This window comes from Pan paniscus, chromosome 17 (assembly GCF_029289425.2).
Source record: "Pan paniscus chromosome 17, NHGRI_mPanPan1-v2.0_pri, whole genome shotgun sequence".
Lineage (NCBI taxonomy): Eukaryota > Metazoa > Chordata > Mammalia > Primates > Hominidae > Pan > Pan paniscus.
This window is the reverse complement of record NC_073266.2, coordinates 76,074,050-76,089,428: the sequence shown is the minus strand read 5'-3', so window position 1 is coordinate 76,089,428 and position 15,379 is coordinate 76,074,050. Positions and strand designations below refer to the sequence as shown.

Below are 15,379 nucleotides of genomic sequence, written 5' to 3'. Positions count from 1 at the left end.
TGCTATAAGCCGAGATCGCACCACTGTGATATGGGCAACATAGTGAGACTCCATCTCAAAGAAAAAAAAAAAAAAAACACAGGAAACCAAACCCGAGGTCCTATCACTATCCTGCTGACTTACTAGAGAAGAGATATAGGACATAAAGAATCCTCAATCCCCAAACCTGCATTTTCTCACCATTTTTTGGTATGAGCATCTGAGGCAGGTGACTGGCTTAATATTTATGTTTATATTCAGATTTTCCAATAGCCGAATACCATCACTGCTGTACACTTTGAAGCCCACGCTGAAGAGGCAAAGTACTAGTGTAGTAATCGTGACAAGTATTTCCTGCTTCTAAAATTTACAAGAACTTGCTTTATGTAATGTATTATTGTCATTGCAGTGTGGTAATTGCTACTACCTTGGTTTTGCTTTTACTCACAAATTCTAAAAACTATAAAGAGAGATATTGATTTGAAAGTACTCTCCTAGAACCTGACTAAGAATTAATTTTTTCCCCTTATCATTTTGTCTGAAATCTGCAGGAAAGTTTCAGTTTGTGGGACATAAACAATACCATCCCACTCACCCCAGGCTCATAGTCTACAGCAGGGATTCATTCTGAGGCTCAACGAGCCCTTAACAGGATATCCATAGGCCCAAGGGGGTCTGAAACCCCCCGGAAATTATGTGCAACATTGTGTGGGTAAAACAAGACTTTCTGGGAAGAAGCCATAACTTTTCTTGGCTCTTCAAAGCAGCCTGTATCTTACAAAGGGCTAACAAGGTTGGAGGCTTAGGCCACTGGTGTTGCATTCTGTGGCTGTGATGATTTTCACTGGCTTGGACTAGGTCTGTAAGCCTCTAGGACTCTGCAGGATGAACCATAGGGTCTATACGCCAACACAGTGCAGTCTACCAAAGACACAAGGCACTTAATGCCTAGAGGAGGGAGAAGGAAAGAGACCAGGGAGGCAGAGGAACTTGGAATCCAGAGAGTGCATGTTCATGGTGAGCCGTTCTCCAGCCCACTGTCTCTTTCCTGCCCCTCTCTGGGGTCCCACTGGCTCAATCTTCAATCGGTCTACCTATGGTGACATGGTGACATGCTGTATCCTTTTCCCTAACAATTCTCATTGTTAATAGAGAAGATTAGATCTAGAAGCCATAGGAGTCCAAGGAACCTCTGATTGCAAATGAGGGGTGAAGCTTAAGCCCCATTTACTTGGCAGCAGGTCACAGAACACCAAAGCTGTTGGGAAGCAAGAGGTGTTATCTAACTCTTACTTTACTGTGGAAGAAAGACTCTGAGAGACCTGGTGACTTCTCTACAGCCACTTCCTGTATAGTAGCAGATCCAAGACCAAACCCCAGTTTTCTGAGACTCAAATCATTTTTCCATCACCCTACTCCATTTTTCTCTCATCTCCTGTGTCTTTTAAGACACAGCAAATAAAAAAGCAAAAAGACAAAACAAAACCAAAAAACCCCCCAGAGACTATTCAGAAATGCCTAGTGGAATTCAAGAGAAATCATGGGCCTTCATAGCACCATCTTTTCTTATGTTTGCATACAGTTGCATTTTATGGAAATTATGGCTCACTCTGTCTCTCTCATTTCCCAGAAATCTCCCATCATCTATGCAGGAAAACACAGATGCATGCAGGAAAAGAAGACAGCCGTTTTTGTGACCCATTTCACATGAGTTTGCCATTACATGGTCCCCGCCTGTGTTGGAATAGTTGGTATATCCCTTCGTTTGCAATGTACAACCCAAAATCCTCAAGTCATAGATTTCTATGCCATTTTACCAACATTAACTGCATGAATGTAAGTAAAGCAGTTAAAACAGTGCCTGCCATGTGTTAAAATGGCTGTAGGGATTAGCAATTATTACTACTAATAGTAGCATTACTACTTAGCTCACCTCGCCTGAGATGTACAATAAATTCATATGCTCATGGCTCATGCTCTAGTGCCCTTCCACTCGTACCATGTCACCAGGCAAAGACTCCCACTGAACGCACAGAGCTCCTAGGAAGGGTGTGAGCCATGGAAACCCAGGCCTCTCCCAGCAAAAGATCAAATCAGTATTTTACAAACTCTATGACTCTCAAGAAATGAAGACAGAATTGTAACACCAGTTGGCTGAGGATTTCTTGTCCCTTAGGAGGGAATGGAATGAAGAAGAGCTGGTCAGATACAGGGGTGTTTAGGATCTGTTTCAGGACTGGAGGTTTTAGATGAATATCAAGGAAGTTACAGTCCTCCAGTCTATTACGTGTTATTCTAACATTCAAAGCCTTCAAGAGAAGCTTCTTTCTGGGCAATCAGGCAACTCCTAAAAATAAACTCAAGTTCCTGAAATATTCTAGCTTGCCTTTAAGCTTTCTTTGGCTGGGGACCGGGCTATCTATTTTCAGTTTTGCAGCCCCAGGTGGTATGGATTTAATCTATCGAATGACAAATGGCCGAATGACGCTCTGCCTGTTGTGACAGCTCAGCAGATATTTAGGAAAGGTTATCCGTGGGGGAGGCTACAGCAGCCCAGAATGGCTGGAGAGAGGGGAAGGTCTCATTTAAAGTTTCCTGGAACCACAAGGGAAAATTGATGATGTGTAGACAACTGTTGAAGGACACAGTGCTATTTCTACCTACCTCATCCAGATAAGAAGGAAAGAACACTAAAAGAACATTAAAAAAAAAAAGAAAAAGAAGTTGGAGAATGAAAATTATGCATGGTAGGGCATGTTGGCACACGGAAGACTGACCAGTTGAAGCTAGGGACCGAGTGGCTTGGCCCTCCTGGCCCTGGGCTTCTGATTGGCTTTAGAACTGTGGCCTCTCTCCTTTGACAATCAATCTTCTCATATTTCCCATTCTCCCTCCCCCACTCTACTTCAAGTTCACCTTGCCTAAGGCCCTTTGATCCCTTGGCATTTTGACCAGCACCTTGAGCTCCCTTCCAGGGACCACACCCCTTGCTCTACGGGACACTGTCCCCTTCCAGCTAATCCCTACCAGGAGCTGCCCAGAGCCTCCAGAGGGTTCCAAGGTGACCCTCACCTGGCTTCCCCTTCTTCCCTCAGCCATATATTTTTCTCTTCTATCCATTAGGCTGCTGAGAAGCTGCAGTTAACAGAATAGTCAGCTAGCTAATAGTGTGTGTGTGTGTGTGTTTTTTTTTTTGTAGTTCACAAGAAGTCTGGGGCTAGTGAAAGTCTGTGTGTCATTCCAGTAGCTCAACGATGACTGCAAATCTCCAACTTCCATCTCTCTTTCTGCTGCACCAGTCATAGTGTGCTGGCTTTTCATTTTCATGCCCCAGGACTGGAAGATGAGAGCTGCAGCACCAGGCATTACATCCTGATTGAAGGAAGAAGGAGGGGATAGGCAAGGTACCCACCATGTCTGTACCTTACACAAGGAAAGCAAAGCTTCCCCAGAAGTCCCTTGGTGGGATTCCTTGAACATCTCATTAGGCAGACTGACCCCTTTGCCCCATCTAGCTATGTAAGAGGCTGGGAGAGTGTGTGGTTTTCCAGCCTTCTTAGTTGGAGGTAGCAAGAGACAAGGGGATTGGCGGTACTGTTGAATTAGTCAGCCAACAGTATCTACCACATCTGCCCATTCCAATCAGTAGAGAAGTCCCTTAGACTGCATGGAAATGTTCAAGAAGTATCTTAGAATTGAAACATATGACATAAGATTACAACCTCTGATTTCTGCACTGCAGGAATTTTATCGTTGAAATGGAAGAGGATGATACAGTGGTGACCTTCCACACTCTGTCCTGGAGCAGCGTTGTTAGTTAAGTTTCATCCACTTGGCTATTAGCACAACTTGTCAAGAATTGTTATCTATGTACATCTTGTTTTCCATGTACATCTTGTCTCTTCAACTGGATTATAAGCTATTTGAGGAGAGGGATCTTATCTCATACAACTTTCTATTGTTAGTGACTCAAATTAGTGTCATGCACTTGGCTGGCATGAAAGACACTCATTAATGATGAAAAGCATAACCTTGAACATCCTGGGGTGCACAAAGAGGAAACACACCTTTCCATTAAATCCATGGCAGACATTCCTAGGAGGCAGAACTTTGGAAAGGCCAATAAGTGAAAATAATATGTTTGTGGAATCAGAGGCATGTTGAATGGGTTTTCAATTGAAAAATGCTATTCAAGCGTTAAGTTTCCAAGCTTAATGCTGCTTTCAAAAAGAGGTTTGGAAACATTACTAAATTTGGTTTACCCTTTCCCCTCCTGTATTCATTCATCTGCTTATTCATTCAGCAAAATTATTTGAGTCCCTGTGTGCTAGGCTCTGGAGACTCAGAAATGAATAACTGAGTCCCTACCCTTAGACCTTGTAGGGAAGTAGAGAAATTGAGAGATGGCCATGTTGCACCTAAGAAGGACATTTGCAGTTTCATATCCAAAGTGTTTCAGGAGCTCAGAAGTTCTGGACTTAAATTAGGGGAAGTTCCCAGCCCTTGGTGAGGTGGGGTTTGTTCCAACTTACCTGATTAGAAATGCTGGGTTGGAAAGGGCTCTGTAGCCTCACAGACTTGGCTTTAAATCCTGGCTCTGCCTTTGACTGTGGGACCCTGGGGAGACTTCTCATCCCCAAACATCATTGACCTCATGTGTCGGTTTTTAATTCATTCCTCTCAGCTCTGAATTCACCCTTTAATATGTGCCCTGTACTAATGAAATTCCATTATTCTTCTTTAAAGTAAGCACAGTATTACGCTTTCTCAGCAGAAGGCACTGGAAGGACACTGCAGGAGGAACAGAATTCCTGTCATTTCAGCATTGGTGGAGTTGGAGAGCCTGTGGTCATCCTGCCTCAGCCATGGGCCCCAGAACGTGGTCATCTGCAACCTTGTAGCCTTAGTGTAGTGATACCCTTTCTGCTGCCCTCTCTCTTTGGAACCCAGAGCCCCGCATGGCCCCCAGCTCTTAAAGCCTCCTGCCTGTATCAACGCACAGACTGCCTCCACAAGCTCCTGTGTGGTCTACACATAGCCGCCTGAGGTCTGGTGCACAGAGCACTTGTTCCCTCTGTGACTTAGTCCGTTTTCTTTACTTGTAACAAAATACCTGAAACTGGGAAATTTATAAAGAAAAGAAATGTATTTCTTACAGCTCTGGAGACTGAGAAGTCCCAGGTAGAGGGCCTGCATCTTGTGCAGGCCTTATTGCTGTTGGGGACTCTCTGCAGAGTCCCAAGGCAGAGCAGGGCATCACATGGCGAGGGGGCTAAGCATGCTCTATGCCACCTCAGGTCTCTGTTCCTCTTCTTATGAAGCCTCCAGGTCCCCTCCCTTGATAACGTATCAATCCTTCAGCCCATTAATTCATTAATCCATAAATGGATTAATCCCTCTATGAGGGCAGAGCTCCCATGATTCAATCGCCTCTTAAAGGCCCCACCCATCAGTATTGCCACACTGGGGATTAAGTTTCAATATGAGTTTTGAGTGGACATTCAAACTAGCACTCTGCAAACTCCTGACCCACACCACATGTAGCCCACAAGCTCTGAAGGCTTCAGCCCCTGTGACCACCCATGCCCAGACTCCCCTGCACACCCACGCCACTGCATGCTGACCACCTACTCCTGGCCTGCACTTGGAAGGGAGGTCTATTGCTTTTCTCAGCAATTCCAGGCCAGCTCTGGTCTGGATGCACCAGTGAACTTCTGTGCTATCTGGTGGCCTAACCACACCTTCTCCAAGTAGGTCTAAACCTCTTCCAACTTTGTCCTTCCTTGGTACTTTCCCTTACCTAGAGTACTATAGACAGTTTCCTTATACCTTATAGCACTCTTCTATCACAGTCAACAGTTCTTTATACTGAACTTCTCTTATATAACCTACTGTGTGGTTTCTATGATTGGACCTAGGCTATTCATCTCATCAGTAAAGAAGAGATGATAACATCTTTTTCTCAGATTTATTTTACAGATCAGATGAGAAAACCCTCATAAAGCTCATAGCTCAAGGTTCTGCCTGTCAGAGCTCCCCAACTTCCTCTTTTCCTGAGCTACTGCTGTTTTTTCACAGAGAAGAAGGAAAATTAGTATCAGTGAGTGAATGCCTTCTGGGCACCAGGCAATATGTCAGGCACTTGACAAGATGGTGCAGACATGCATGTGGTTAGTCTTAGAGGAGGAGACAGAGGGTCAGAGAAGCTAAAGAGGTTACCGGTGGTCATGCATGCTATATCCAATTAAGCTGGGCTACAAACGCTGGTTGCTAGTCCTCCAAGTCCACGCACCACATACTATGTTGGGCTTACTCCTAGAGCCCCAAACACTCCTTTTTTCACTTGAATGAGTACAATTTCCCTACATAAGGAAATTGTGTCAGCACTCACTCTAAGTTTCAGCACTCATTCTATGCTGAGAGTAGGTGCACAGCAGAAGAATCATTTGCTAGCATTCTTTTGTAATGACTTAACTAAGAAATCTCCTCCTAAAAGAAAGGTCTGACTCATTGGGAAGGTGTGAGTCTGTGGTTTCCCTTTCTCTGTGAGCTGGCCTCTGGATGAGAACCGAGGAGCCTGCTCTTGAAACTGATGCCGTAAGCAAGTACAAATATGAACTGGGCTGTTAAAGGCTTCACTTCAAAAAAAACCCCATTGGTTAAAATCAAATTTATGGAATTGCTTATCAGCAGCGGGCCAGTTGTACGGTTTGTTGCTTCAACATAACTTCCACAGGCCAGCAATCTCTGTTATGTTCATTGATGTTTCCCAGCTGCCTAGAACAGTGCCTGGTATAAAGTAGATGGTCACTAAATGTGTGTCAAATATATGAATTTACATGGTCAAGGATTCAACCAATTTTTTTACATGTGGAGATTCACTAGGGTATTTTGAAGTAGAATTTTAATTTAAAAGTAAGAGGGGCGATATGGTTTGGATCTGTGTCTCTACCAAATCTTGCACTGAGATGTAATCCCCAATGTTGGAGGTGGGGCCCAGTGGGAGGTGACTGGATGATGCGGGTGGTTCCTCATGAATGGTTTAGCACCATCTCCTGGTACTGGTCTCGTGACAATGAGTGAGTTCTTGTGAGATCTGGTTGTTTAAAAGTGTGCGGCACCTCCCCCTTGCTCGCTCTTGGTCCTGCTCCTGTTGGGTAAGATGTGGGCTTCAGCTTTGCCATCTGCCATGGGTAAAGTTCCCTGAGGCCTCTCCAGAAGCAGTTGCCACCATACTTCCTGTATAGCCGGTGGAACCGTGAGCCAATTACACCTCTTTTATTTATAAATTACCCAGTCTCAGGTATTTATAGCAGTGCAAGAACTGACTAATACAAGAGGAAAGGTGCAGATAAATCTCAATGGAATATGATTATTTTGTAAATCATGGCATGATACTATGATGATCTATTCCAGTGACCAAGCTCATCCTAATCAAAACTTGTCCTGTGTTTAATTCTCTTCAGATGTCAGTCTCTTCTAGGTACCCGCTTATTACTTTGCTGATGTAATAGTAATCAATCATGGAAGAATAAAGGTACCATCCCAGTAAATATCACAGTAACTTTTTAACTGAAGCCCTTTGGAAAAAATTGCCCAGTGCCTGACAGAGAATTCTGCACATGACAGCTACTCCATAAATGTCTGTTGACACTGAAGATACTGTGATAATACCAGGACCTTAAAATAAGGGACTGACACAGGTAGTGGAAATGCAGGCAGGATAGAAAGGCCGGAGAGAGGGGTGGTGGTGTTTTTGATGGGGCAGTCTCTCTATACATTTCACATAATGACCAGGAAGTTCCCTATGTTTTCTGTGCTTAATGACTCAGTCTATTTGTGCTATAGCATATTCTTAAAAGGCTGAACCAAAATACCAAACCAGAAAAATACTCTTTACATGTGTTACAGATATTGAGGTATAGAGAGGAAACCATATGCACATCAAACTCTTTTAAAAAACATACCTTATCCCTTATTTCCCAGAAATGATATTTCTTCTTTTTAATAAAGAAGAAAAAGGGATCTAGAAAGGGAACAAATATACTTTTCTTTCCGGGAACACCAGGATAACCAGTAGTGCTTATGGTTCAAAGTCTCCTTTAAAACGGGGTTGTTGCAAAGTCAGGAGCACATGAAAGTTCAAACCCTTTCGAGTGTAGAGCTTTAATGGGTGAAGTTGGCTACAGCTGTCTCAACTGGTACATGGTTCATTCATTTATTCATTCTCTCAACAAACACTTAGTAAGCATCTACCTCATGCTAATCGCTATAACAGGCCTTCACTAGAACATAGAATGGGAGCTCCTTGTAGATGAGCATTTGCCTGTCTTGTATCCCCATTATCTAAAACACTCCCTAGTACTTTGGAGGCATTCACTAAATATTTGTTGAAAGATTAAGTAGTCCTAGCCCTCATGGAGTTTATATTAAATTTCTTTCTTGTTTAGTTAGCATTTTTATGCCCATCAAATATGAGTTAAATGAACCTCAAAGTAGCTTTAAAAGAGAAAATGAGAGATGCATGACTGACAGGCTGTAAGCAGCCTGGGGGAAGTGTGGAAAGAGGTGTGATTATGCTGTTGTCCTGTTTCCCACGGGCAGTACATACAGGGATTGACCACAAGGTAGTAAGACTGATTGTCATGTATGATTTATGAGAATCAATCTCATGACATTGGAGCCATAATATGCACATGAACATTTCAGCTCTGTTTTGTCATACGCTGGGAGACAGACTTCATCCCCACCCCTGAACCCCATCCCGCCAAGGCCAGTCATCTGTTCCCTGCACATCTGAATGTGGCTGTCCAAGGCAGGAGTCCTGGGAGCAAAGACTGAGTTGCTTCAGAAATTAGAAGTAATTTTCTTCTCCTTGGCTGGACATAAGTTTTCTTTGTTTTGAAATAATCAATGAGCTAAAAGTTTCATGAGACAAGGATTTAGTCAAAGAGTTTGCTGCTTCCTTGAACAATATCCAATATCATGGAACATTCATATAGTACCATGAAAGGCTCAATCCTCAGAATGTGAGGTTTCTTTTTCTCTGCCTTCCTCTCTTCCTCCCTCCCTCCCCCTCTCCCCTTTTCTCAAAAACCTAAGCAGTCCTGAATCTTCTATTTCCTGTAGAGGTGGTCTGCCTGCCACTGGGCATCTATTTTAAAGTCTGGGATACATTCTGCGATGTTTATAAGCTTCTGTAGGAAATAAATGATTGGCAGTGCTGGTGGCCAATCATAAGTCCATTTATTCATTAGAGGTGGGTTCAAAGGCAGCCTTCTCTCTGTTTTTTAGTAACATTGTTATCTTAGTGCACTTCATGTTGCTATAACAGAATACCTGAGATTGGGTAGTTTATCAAGAAATGAGGCCTATTTGGCTCATGATTCTGGTGGCTAGAAAGTTCAACATTAGGCATCTGCATCTGGTGAGGGCCTCAGTCTGCTTCCAACTCACGATGGGAGGCAGAGGGGAGCTGGCATTTTCAGAGATAGTATGGACAGAGAGGAAGCAGGGTGGGGGTGGGGATGGTGCCAGACTCTTTTTAACAACGAGGAAGTAATAGATTGAGAACTCACTCATTCCCCCCACCCCTGAGGGATGGCATAAATCTATTCGTAAGAGATCCACCCCCATAACCCAAACACTTCCCATTAGGCCCCACCTTCAACCCTGAGGATCAAATTTCAACATGAGGTTTGGAGGGGGCAAATATCCAAACCATAGCAATTATTAACCAGCAAGCTGTTATATTTTGGGGACAAAGATTGCTTATTGCTGTTTTGCAAGTACTGTTTATTTCATTTATTATGATCATGTGAGATTCATCTTTCTGGAAAGATGCGCACAGCTCTTGTTGTGACTTACTTGATCAAAACAGTTAACATTCAATTTATTTCCATCTATTTCCTAAGAGAGAAAGAAATCATTAAATAAATGATGGTTGTCAGGAGGCTTTTTGCTTATAATGATGAATTTGACAAAGGGCCCCCTGGAACACAGAGTTGCTTAAATTTGCAGTTTTCTAGGAAATCTCTAATAGCTAGAGGGAGTTGGGGGATTAATGTTTAGATTTCAATCATTCTTGTCCATTATTACAGTCATTGAGGATTAACACTCTTGGGATTGCAGTTATGCCCTATTGTGGGCTCTCCCATGAACAATTCTATTAATATCACTTTTCATCTTCCTAGGTACAAATTCAGGAAACAGTCAGAGAGACAATCTCTTGCAGCCAGATGCCAGCTTTCTCAGAGCCTGCTGGGGAGGAGTCCCCATTCACTGGGACCACAACAATTTCCTTCTCAAACTTAGGAGGGGTCCACAAGGAAAATGCATCATTTGCTCAACACTCGGAGGTCAAACCCTGTACCTGTGGTCCACAGCAGGAAGAAAAACAAGACAGAGATGGCAACATACCTGACAATTTCAGGGAAGGCCTAAAATATGAGCAGAGCATCTCAGAAGCCAATGATGAGAATATGTCCCCAGGTGTGTTCTCAAGGCATCTCCCCAAGGATGCTCGTGCTGACTTCAGGGAGCCTGTGGCTGTCTCTGTTGCTTCCCCTGAACCCACAGATACTGCCCTCACCCTGGAAAATGTGTGTGATGAGCCAAGGGACAGAGTAGCAGTGTGTGCAATGGAGTGTTTTGAGGCTGGTGACCAAGGAACATGTTTTGATACCATAGATTCTCTTGTTGGGACACCAGTTGATAAATATTTGCCTCAAGAAATTTGCTCTGTAGATACTGTAGAACTGGCAGAAGGTCAAAACAAAGTATCTGATTTATGTTCTTCTAATGACAAGACACTGGAAGTCTTTTTTCAGACACAAGTGTCTGAGACTTCAGTGTCTACGTGCAAAAGCAGCAAGGACGGCAACTCAGTCATGTCCCCTCTTTTTACCAGTACTTTCACCTTGAACATTTCACACACAGCTAGTGAAGGTGCCACAGGAGAAAATCTAGCCAAGGTGGAGAATTCCACCTACCCACTGGCCTCCACAGTACATGCTGGCCAGGAGCAGCCAAGCCCCAGCAACTCAGGAGGGCTTGATGAAACACAGCTCCTTTCTTCTGAGAACAATCCTTTAGTGCAATTTAAAGAAGGAGGTGATAAGAGCCCCAGTCCTAGTGCCGCAGACACCACAGCCACACCAGCCAGTTATAGTTCAATTGTGAGTTTTCCTTGGGAGAAGCCAACAACATTAACTGCTAATAATGAGTGCTTTCAAGCGACCAGGGAGACTGAGGACACATCAACTGTTACCATTGCCACCGAAGTCCACCCAGCCAAATACCTTGCTGTGTCAATTCCTGAGGACAAGCATGCAGGTGGCACTGAGGAGAGGTTCCCTCGTGCATCCCATGAAAAGGTTTCCCAATTTCCTTCCCAAGTGCAGTTGGATCATATTTTAAGTGGTGCTACCATCAAATCTACAAAAGAGCTACTTTGCAGGGCACCCAGTGTGCCAGGAGTCCCACACCATGTCCTGCAGCTCCCAGAGGGAGAGGGTTTCTGCAGTAATTCCCCTCTTCAGGTTGATAACCTGTCTGGAGATAAGAGCCAGACTGTGGACAGAGCAGACTTTAGGAGCTATGAAGAGAATTTCCAAGAAAGAGGAAGTGAAACAAAGCAGGGGCTCCAGCAGCAGAGCCTGTCCCAGCAGGGTTCTCTTTCTGCACCTGATTTCCAACAAAGTTTGCCTACGACATCTGCTGCACAAGAGGAAAGAAACTTGGTGCCCACGGCCCACTCACCAGCAAGCTCTAGGGAAGGAGCAGGGCAGCGCTCAGGTTGGAGGACGAGGGTCTCCGTGGTGGCTGAAACTGCTGGGGAAGAAGACAGTCAGGCTCTGAGCAACGTTCCATCTCTCTCTGATATCCTTTTGGAAGAGTCTAAAGAATATAGACCTGGAAATTGGGAGGCAGGCAACAAGCTGAAGATTATAACTCTAGAGGCTTCCGCTTCCGAAATCTGGCCACCACGACAACTGACAAATTCTGAGAGCAAGGCATCAGATGGTGGTCTCATAATTCCTGACAAGGTCTGGGCTGTACCTGATAGTCTAAAGGCAGATGCTGTTGTGCCTGAATTGGCCCCCTCTGAAATAGCAGCATTGGCTCACAGTCCAGAGGATGCTGACTCAGCCCTTGCTAATAGCAGAGAAAGCCATAAAGGCGAAGAGCCCACCATCAGTGTACACTGGAGAAGTCTTTCTTCCCGGGGTTTCAGCCAACCCAGACTCCTGGAGTCATCCGTGGACCCTGTAGATGAAAAGGAGTTATCTGTCACAGATTCACTGTCAGCGGCTTCTGAAACTGGAGGGAAGGAAAATGTTAACAATGTGAGTCAAGACCAGGAGGAAAAACAACTCAAGATGGATCACACTGCCTTCTTTAAAAAGTTTCTGACCTGCCCTAAAATCCTAGAGTCCTCTGTAGATCCCATTGATGAGATAAGTGTGATAGAGTACACCAGGGCTGGAAAACCAGAGCCCTCTGAAACCACACCACAGGGCGCCAGAGAAGGGGGCCAATCAAATGACGGAAACATGGGCCACGAAGCGGAAATCCAGCCGGCCATTTTGCAAGTTCCATGTCTCCAGGGAACCATTCTGAGTGAAAATAGAATCAGCAGAAGCCAAGAAGGCAGTATGAAGCAGGAGGCTGAACAAATTCAACCTGAGGAGGCAAAAACTGCCATTTGGCAAGTCCTGCAACCCAGCGAAGGCGGTCAAAGAATTCCAAGTGGATGTAGCATAGGCCAAATACAAGAAAGCAGTGATGGGAGCTTAGGGGAGGCTGAGCAAAGCAAAAAGGACAAAGCAGAATTGATTTCCCCCACTTCACCTCTTTCTAGCTGTCTTCCAATAATGACTCATGCTTCTCTTGGGGTTGACACGCACAACTCCACAGGCCAAATTCATGACGTCCCTGAAAATGACATAGTTGAGCCCAGAAAGCGTCAGTATGTGTTTCCTGTTTCACAGAAAAGGGGAACTATTGAGAATGAGCGTGGGAAACCTTTGCCCTCTTCTCCTGATCTTACCAGGTTCCCTTGTACTTCATCTCCTGAAGGAAATGTCACAGACTTTTTGATAAGCCACAAAATGGAGGAACCTAAAATAGAGGTGCTTCAAATTGGGGAAACCAAACCCCCAAGCTCATCTAGCTCCTCAGCGAAGAGCTTGGCATTTATTTCAGGAGAACGTGAGTTAGAGAAAGCCCCTAAGTTACTGCAGGATCCATGTCAAAAGGGCACCCTCGGCTGTGTGAAAAAGTCCAGGGAGAGAGAGAAGTCCCTGGAAGCCCGAGCAGGCAAATCGCCAGGGGCCCTCACAGCAGTGATGGGGTCAGAGGAGGTCAAGAGGAAGCCAGAAGCCCCAGGCAGTGGACATTTAGCTGAGGGAGTAAAGAAGAAAATTTTGTCCAGGGTGGCAGCCCTGAGGCTGAAACTGGAAGAAAAGGAAAATATCAGAAAGAACTCAGCCTTTCTTAAAAAGATGCCCAAACTCGAAACATCATTATCACACACAGAAGAGAAACAAGACCCAAAAAAGCCATCTTGCAAAAGAGAAGGAAGAGGTGAGGCTCTGTTGCTGTCCATCATTGTTAAAGTTTGGGCTTGTAGACCAGGTATCCAGTTCCTGTGTCCTCGAGGGTCCTTTGCAATTAAGGCCAGTGTCCCCCAGGTGGGCATTGATGCTGTGGTTGTGGCCAAGTGGCTTCAGCATGTGGCATCAGAATCACCTGGAGGGCTTGTTAAAACCCAGATTGCTCCCCTCCCCCTGTGTGTGAAATTTGCACTTCTAACAAGTTCCCAGGTGATCTATCGGCAGAACCACAATTGAGAACCATTGATAAAGGCCGCCTGTAGGCATGTCTGTTGGAGGGGAATGTGATGAAGGTGCTTTTCCGTTTAATTATCCTCTTTTACAAAATCTATTTAAAAATATAAACAGAAGCATTAATCAATGTAGCTAATTAGTATAATGAAATAGACCATGCACTAAGCAGGATTTGTGGAAATGAATATTTTGGTACAAATTGGGATTCTCCTCTTTAATCACTGATTTTTCATTAAAAATAACTTCCTTGAACCTTGGTTTTTCTTCCAAATTTGAGTGTAACATTTCTTTTCAACTCACCCTTCCCATTTATCTAAATCTAAAGTCCTCTGAGGTCTCTGTTCTAGGTTTCAGACCACTCGAGCCTCAAAAGTCCTTGATCAACCTCTACCTATGATGCTGTTAAAAAAAAAAAAAGTCCTGAAATTGCAGTTAATTCTACTTTGTCTAAGGAATCATTTCAGTCCCAAATTCCATGTATAGACCAAATTTTAGCCTGTTTTATTTCAGAGCTCTTCTTCCCTCCCCACACACCCTGGTAGAAGTCAGAAGAGAAAATATTGCAGCAAGCTACAGTGGCCTGTGTGCTCTGGAGCGAAAAGCTATGGATGGCTGTTTGATCAGAAGGGAAGAATTTTCTCCTCTCTTAACCTGAGTCCTTAGACTTTGAGGCTGGCGTTTGTTATTCCCATCCCATCAAATGGGTCCTAACCCCTGTTGCAGAAAGGTTTAAAGACAAAACTGCCTTCTGAAGAGTTTGGAAGTATCCAATCAGGTTATTAGCATCTATATTTTAAAGCATATTTAAAGAGAATGGCTCGGCATTGTGGCTCACACCTGTAATCCCAGCAATTTGGGAGGCCGAGGTAGGAGGATTGCTTAAGCCCAGGAGTTTGAGACCAGCCTGAGCAACATGGCGAAACCCCATCTCTACGAAAAATACAAAAAATTAGCTGGGTATGGTGGCGCACGTCTGTAGTCCCAGCTACTCTGCGGCTGAGGAAGGAGAATCACCTGACCCCAGAAAGTCGAGGCTACAGTGAGCTGTGATCACACCACCACACTCCACCTGCACTCCAGCCTGGGCAACAGAGTGAGACCCTGTCTCAAAAAAAAAAAAATTAAATAGAATGAAGCAATGTTTCAAAAGCTCTCAAAATTGGTTTCAGCCCAGAGGCTGAATAGATTGCCTCTGGGGACCAGCCTCAACCCCCTTGTTTGGGGATGGGGGTTCTTTTGCAGGTAAAGGTAGACAAGCAAAACAACCTTTTTGGAATTCTTGCCCGTGACTTTTCAAGTTACCCATGGGTAAGAGGACTGTCCAGATAGGCAGTGTTGAAATCAATCGCCGTCAAAGACTTTGATTTCAGCTGCAGCACAACCTTGCCATTGCATTAAAGGCTGCAAAGACCGAGCATGCCGCCTTCTGGGAGCCACTGGTCTGAGCAAAGCAGGTAGATGCGAGGGCAGCCAGCCTTGTCCTGAGAGGGCCCTGCCGGAGACTACGGGGTAGAGACAACCAAAGACTTTTCCGGGCCAGACCACTGAAG

General features: G+C 44.5%; 1 protein-coding gene across 3 annotated transcripts in view; it reads left to right on the top strand.

The window, feature by feature from the left end:
* The window catches only part of ALPK2 (alpha kinase 2), a 130,986-nt gene that overhangs the window by 63,870 nt on the left and 51,737 nt on the right, over positions 1–15,379 (top strand). For all 3 annotated transcript variants that reach the window (XM_034943824.3, XM_055102424.3, XM_063597342.1), the window contains one exon: positions 10,173–13,566. In XM_034943824.3, the coding sequence (XP_034799715.2) occupies positions 10,173–13,566 (3,394 nt within the window). The remainder of the gene's footprint in view (positions 1–10,172; positions 13,567–15,379) is intronic.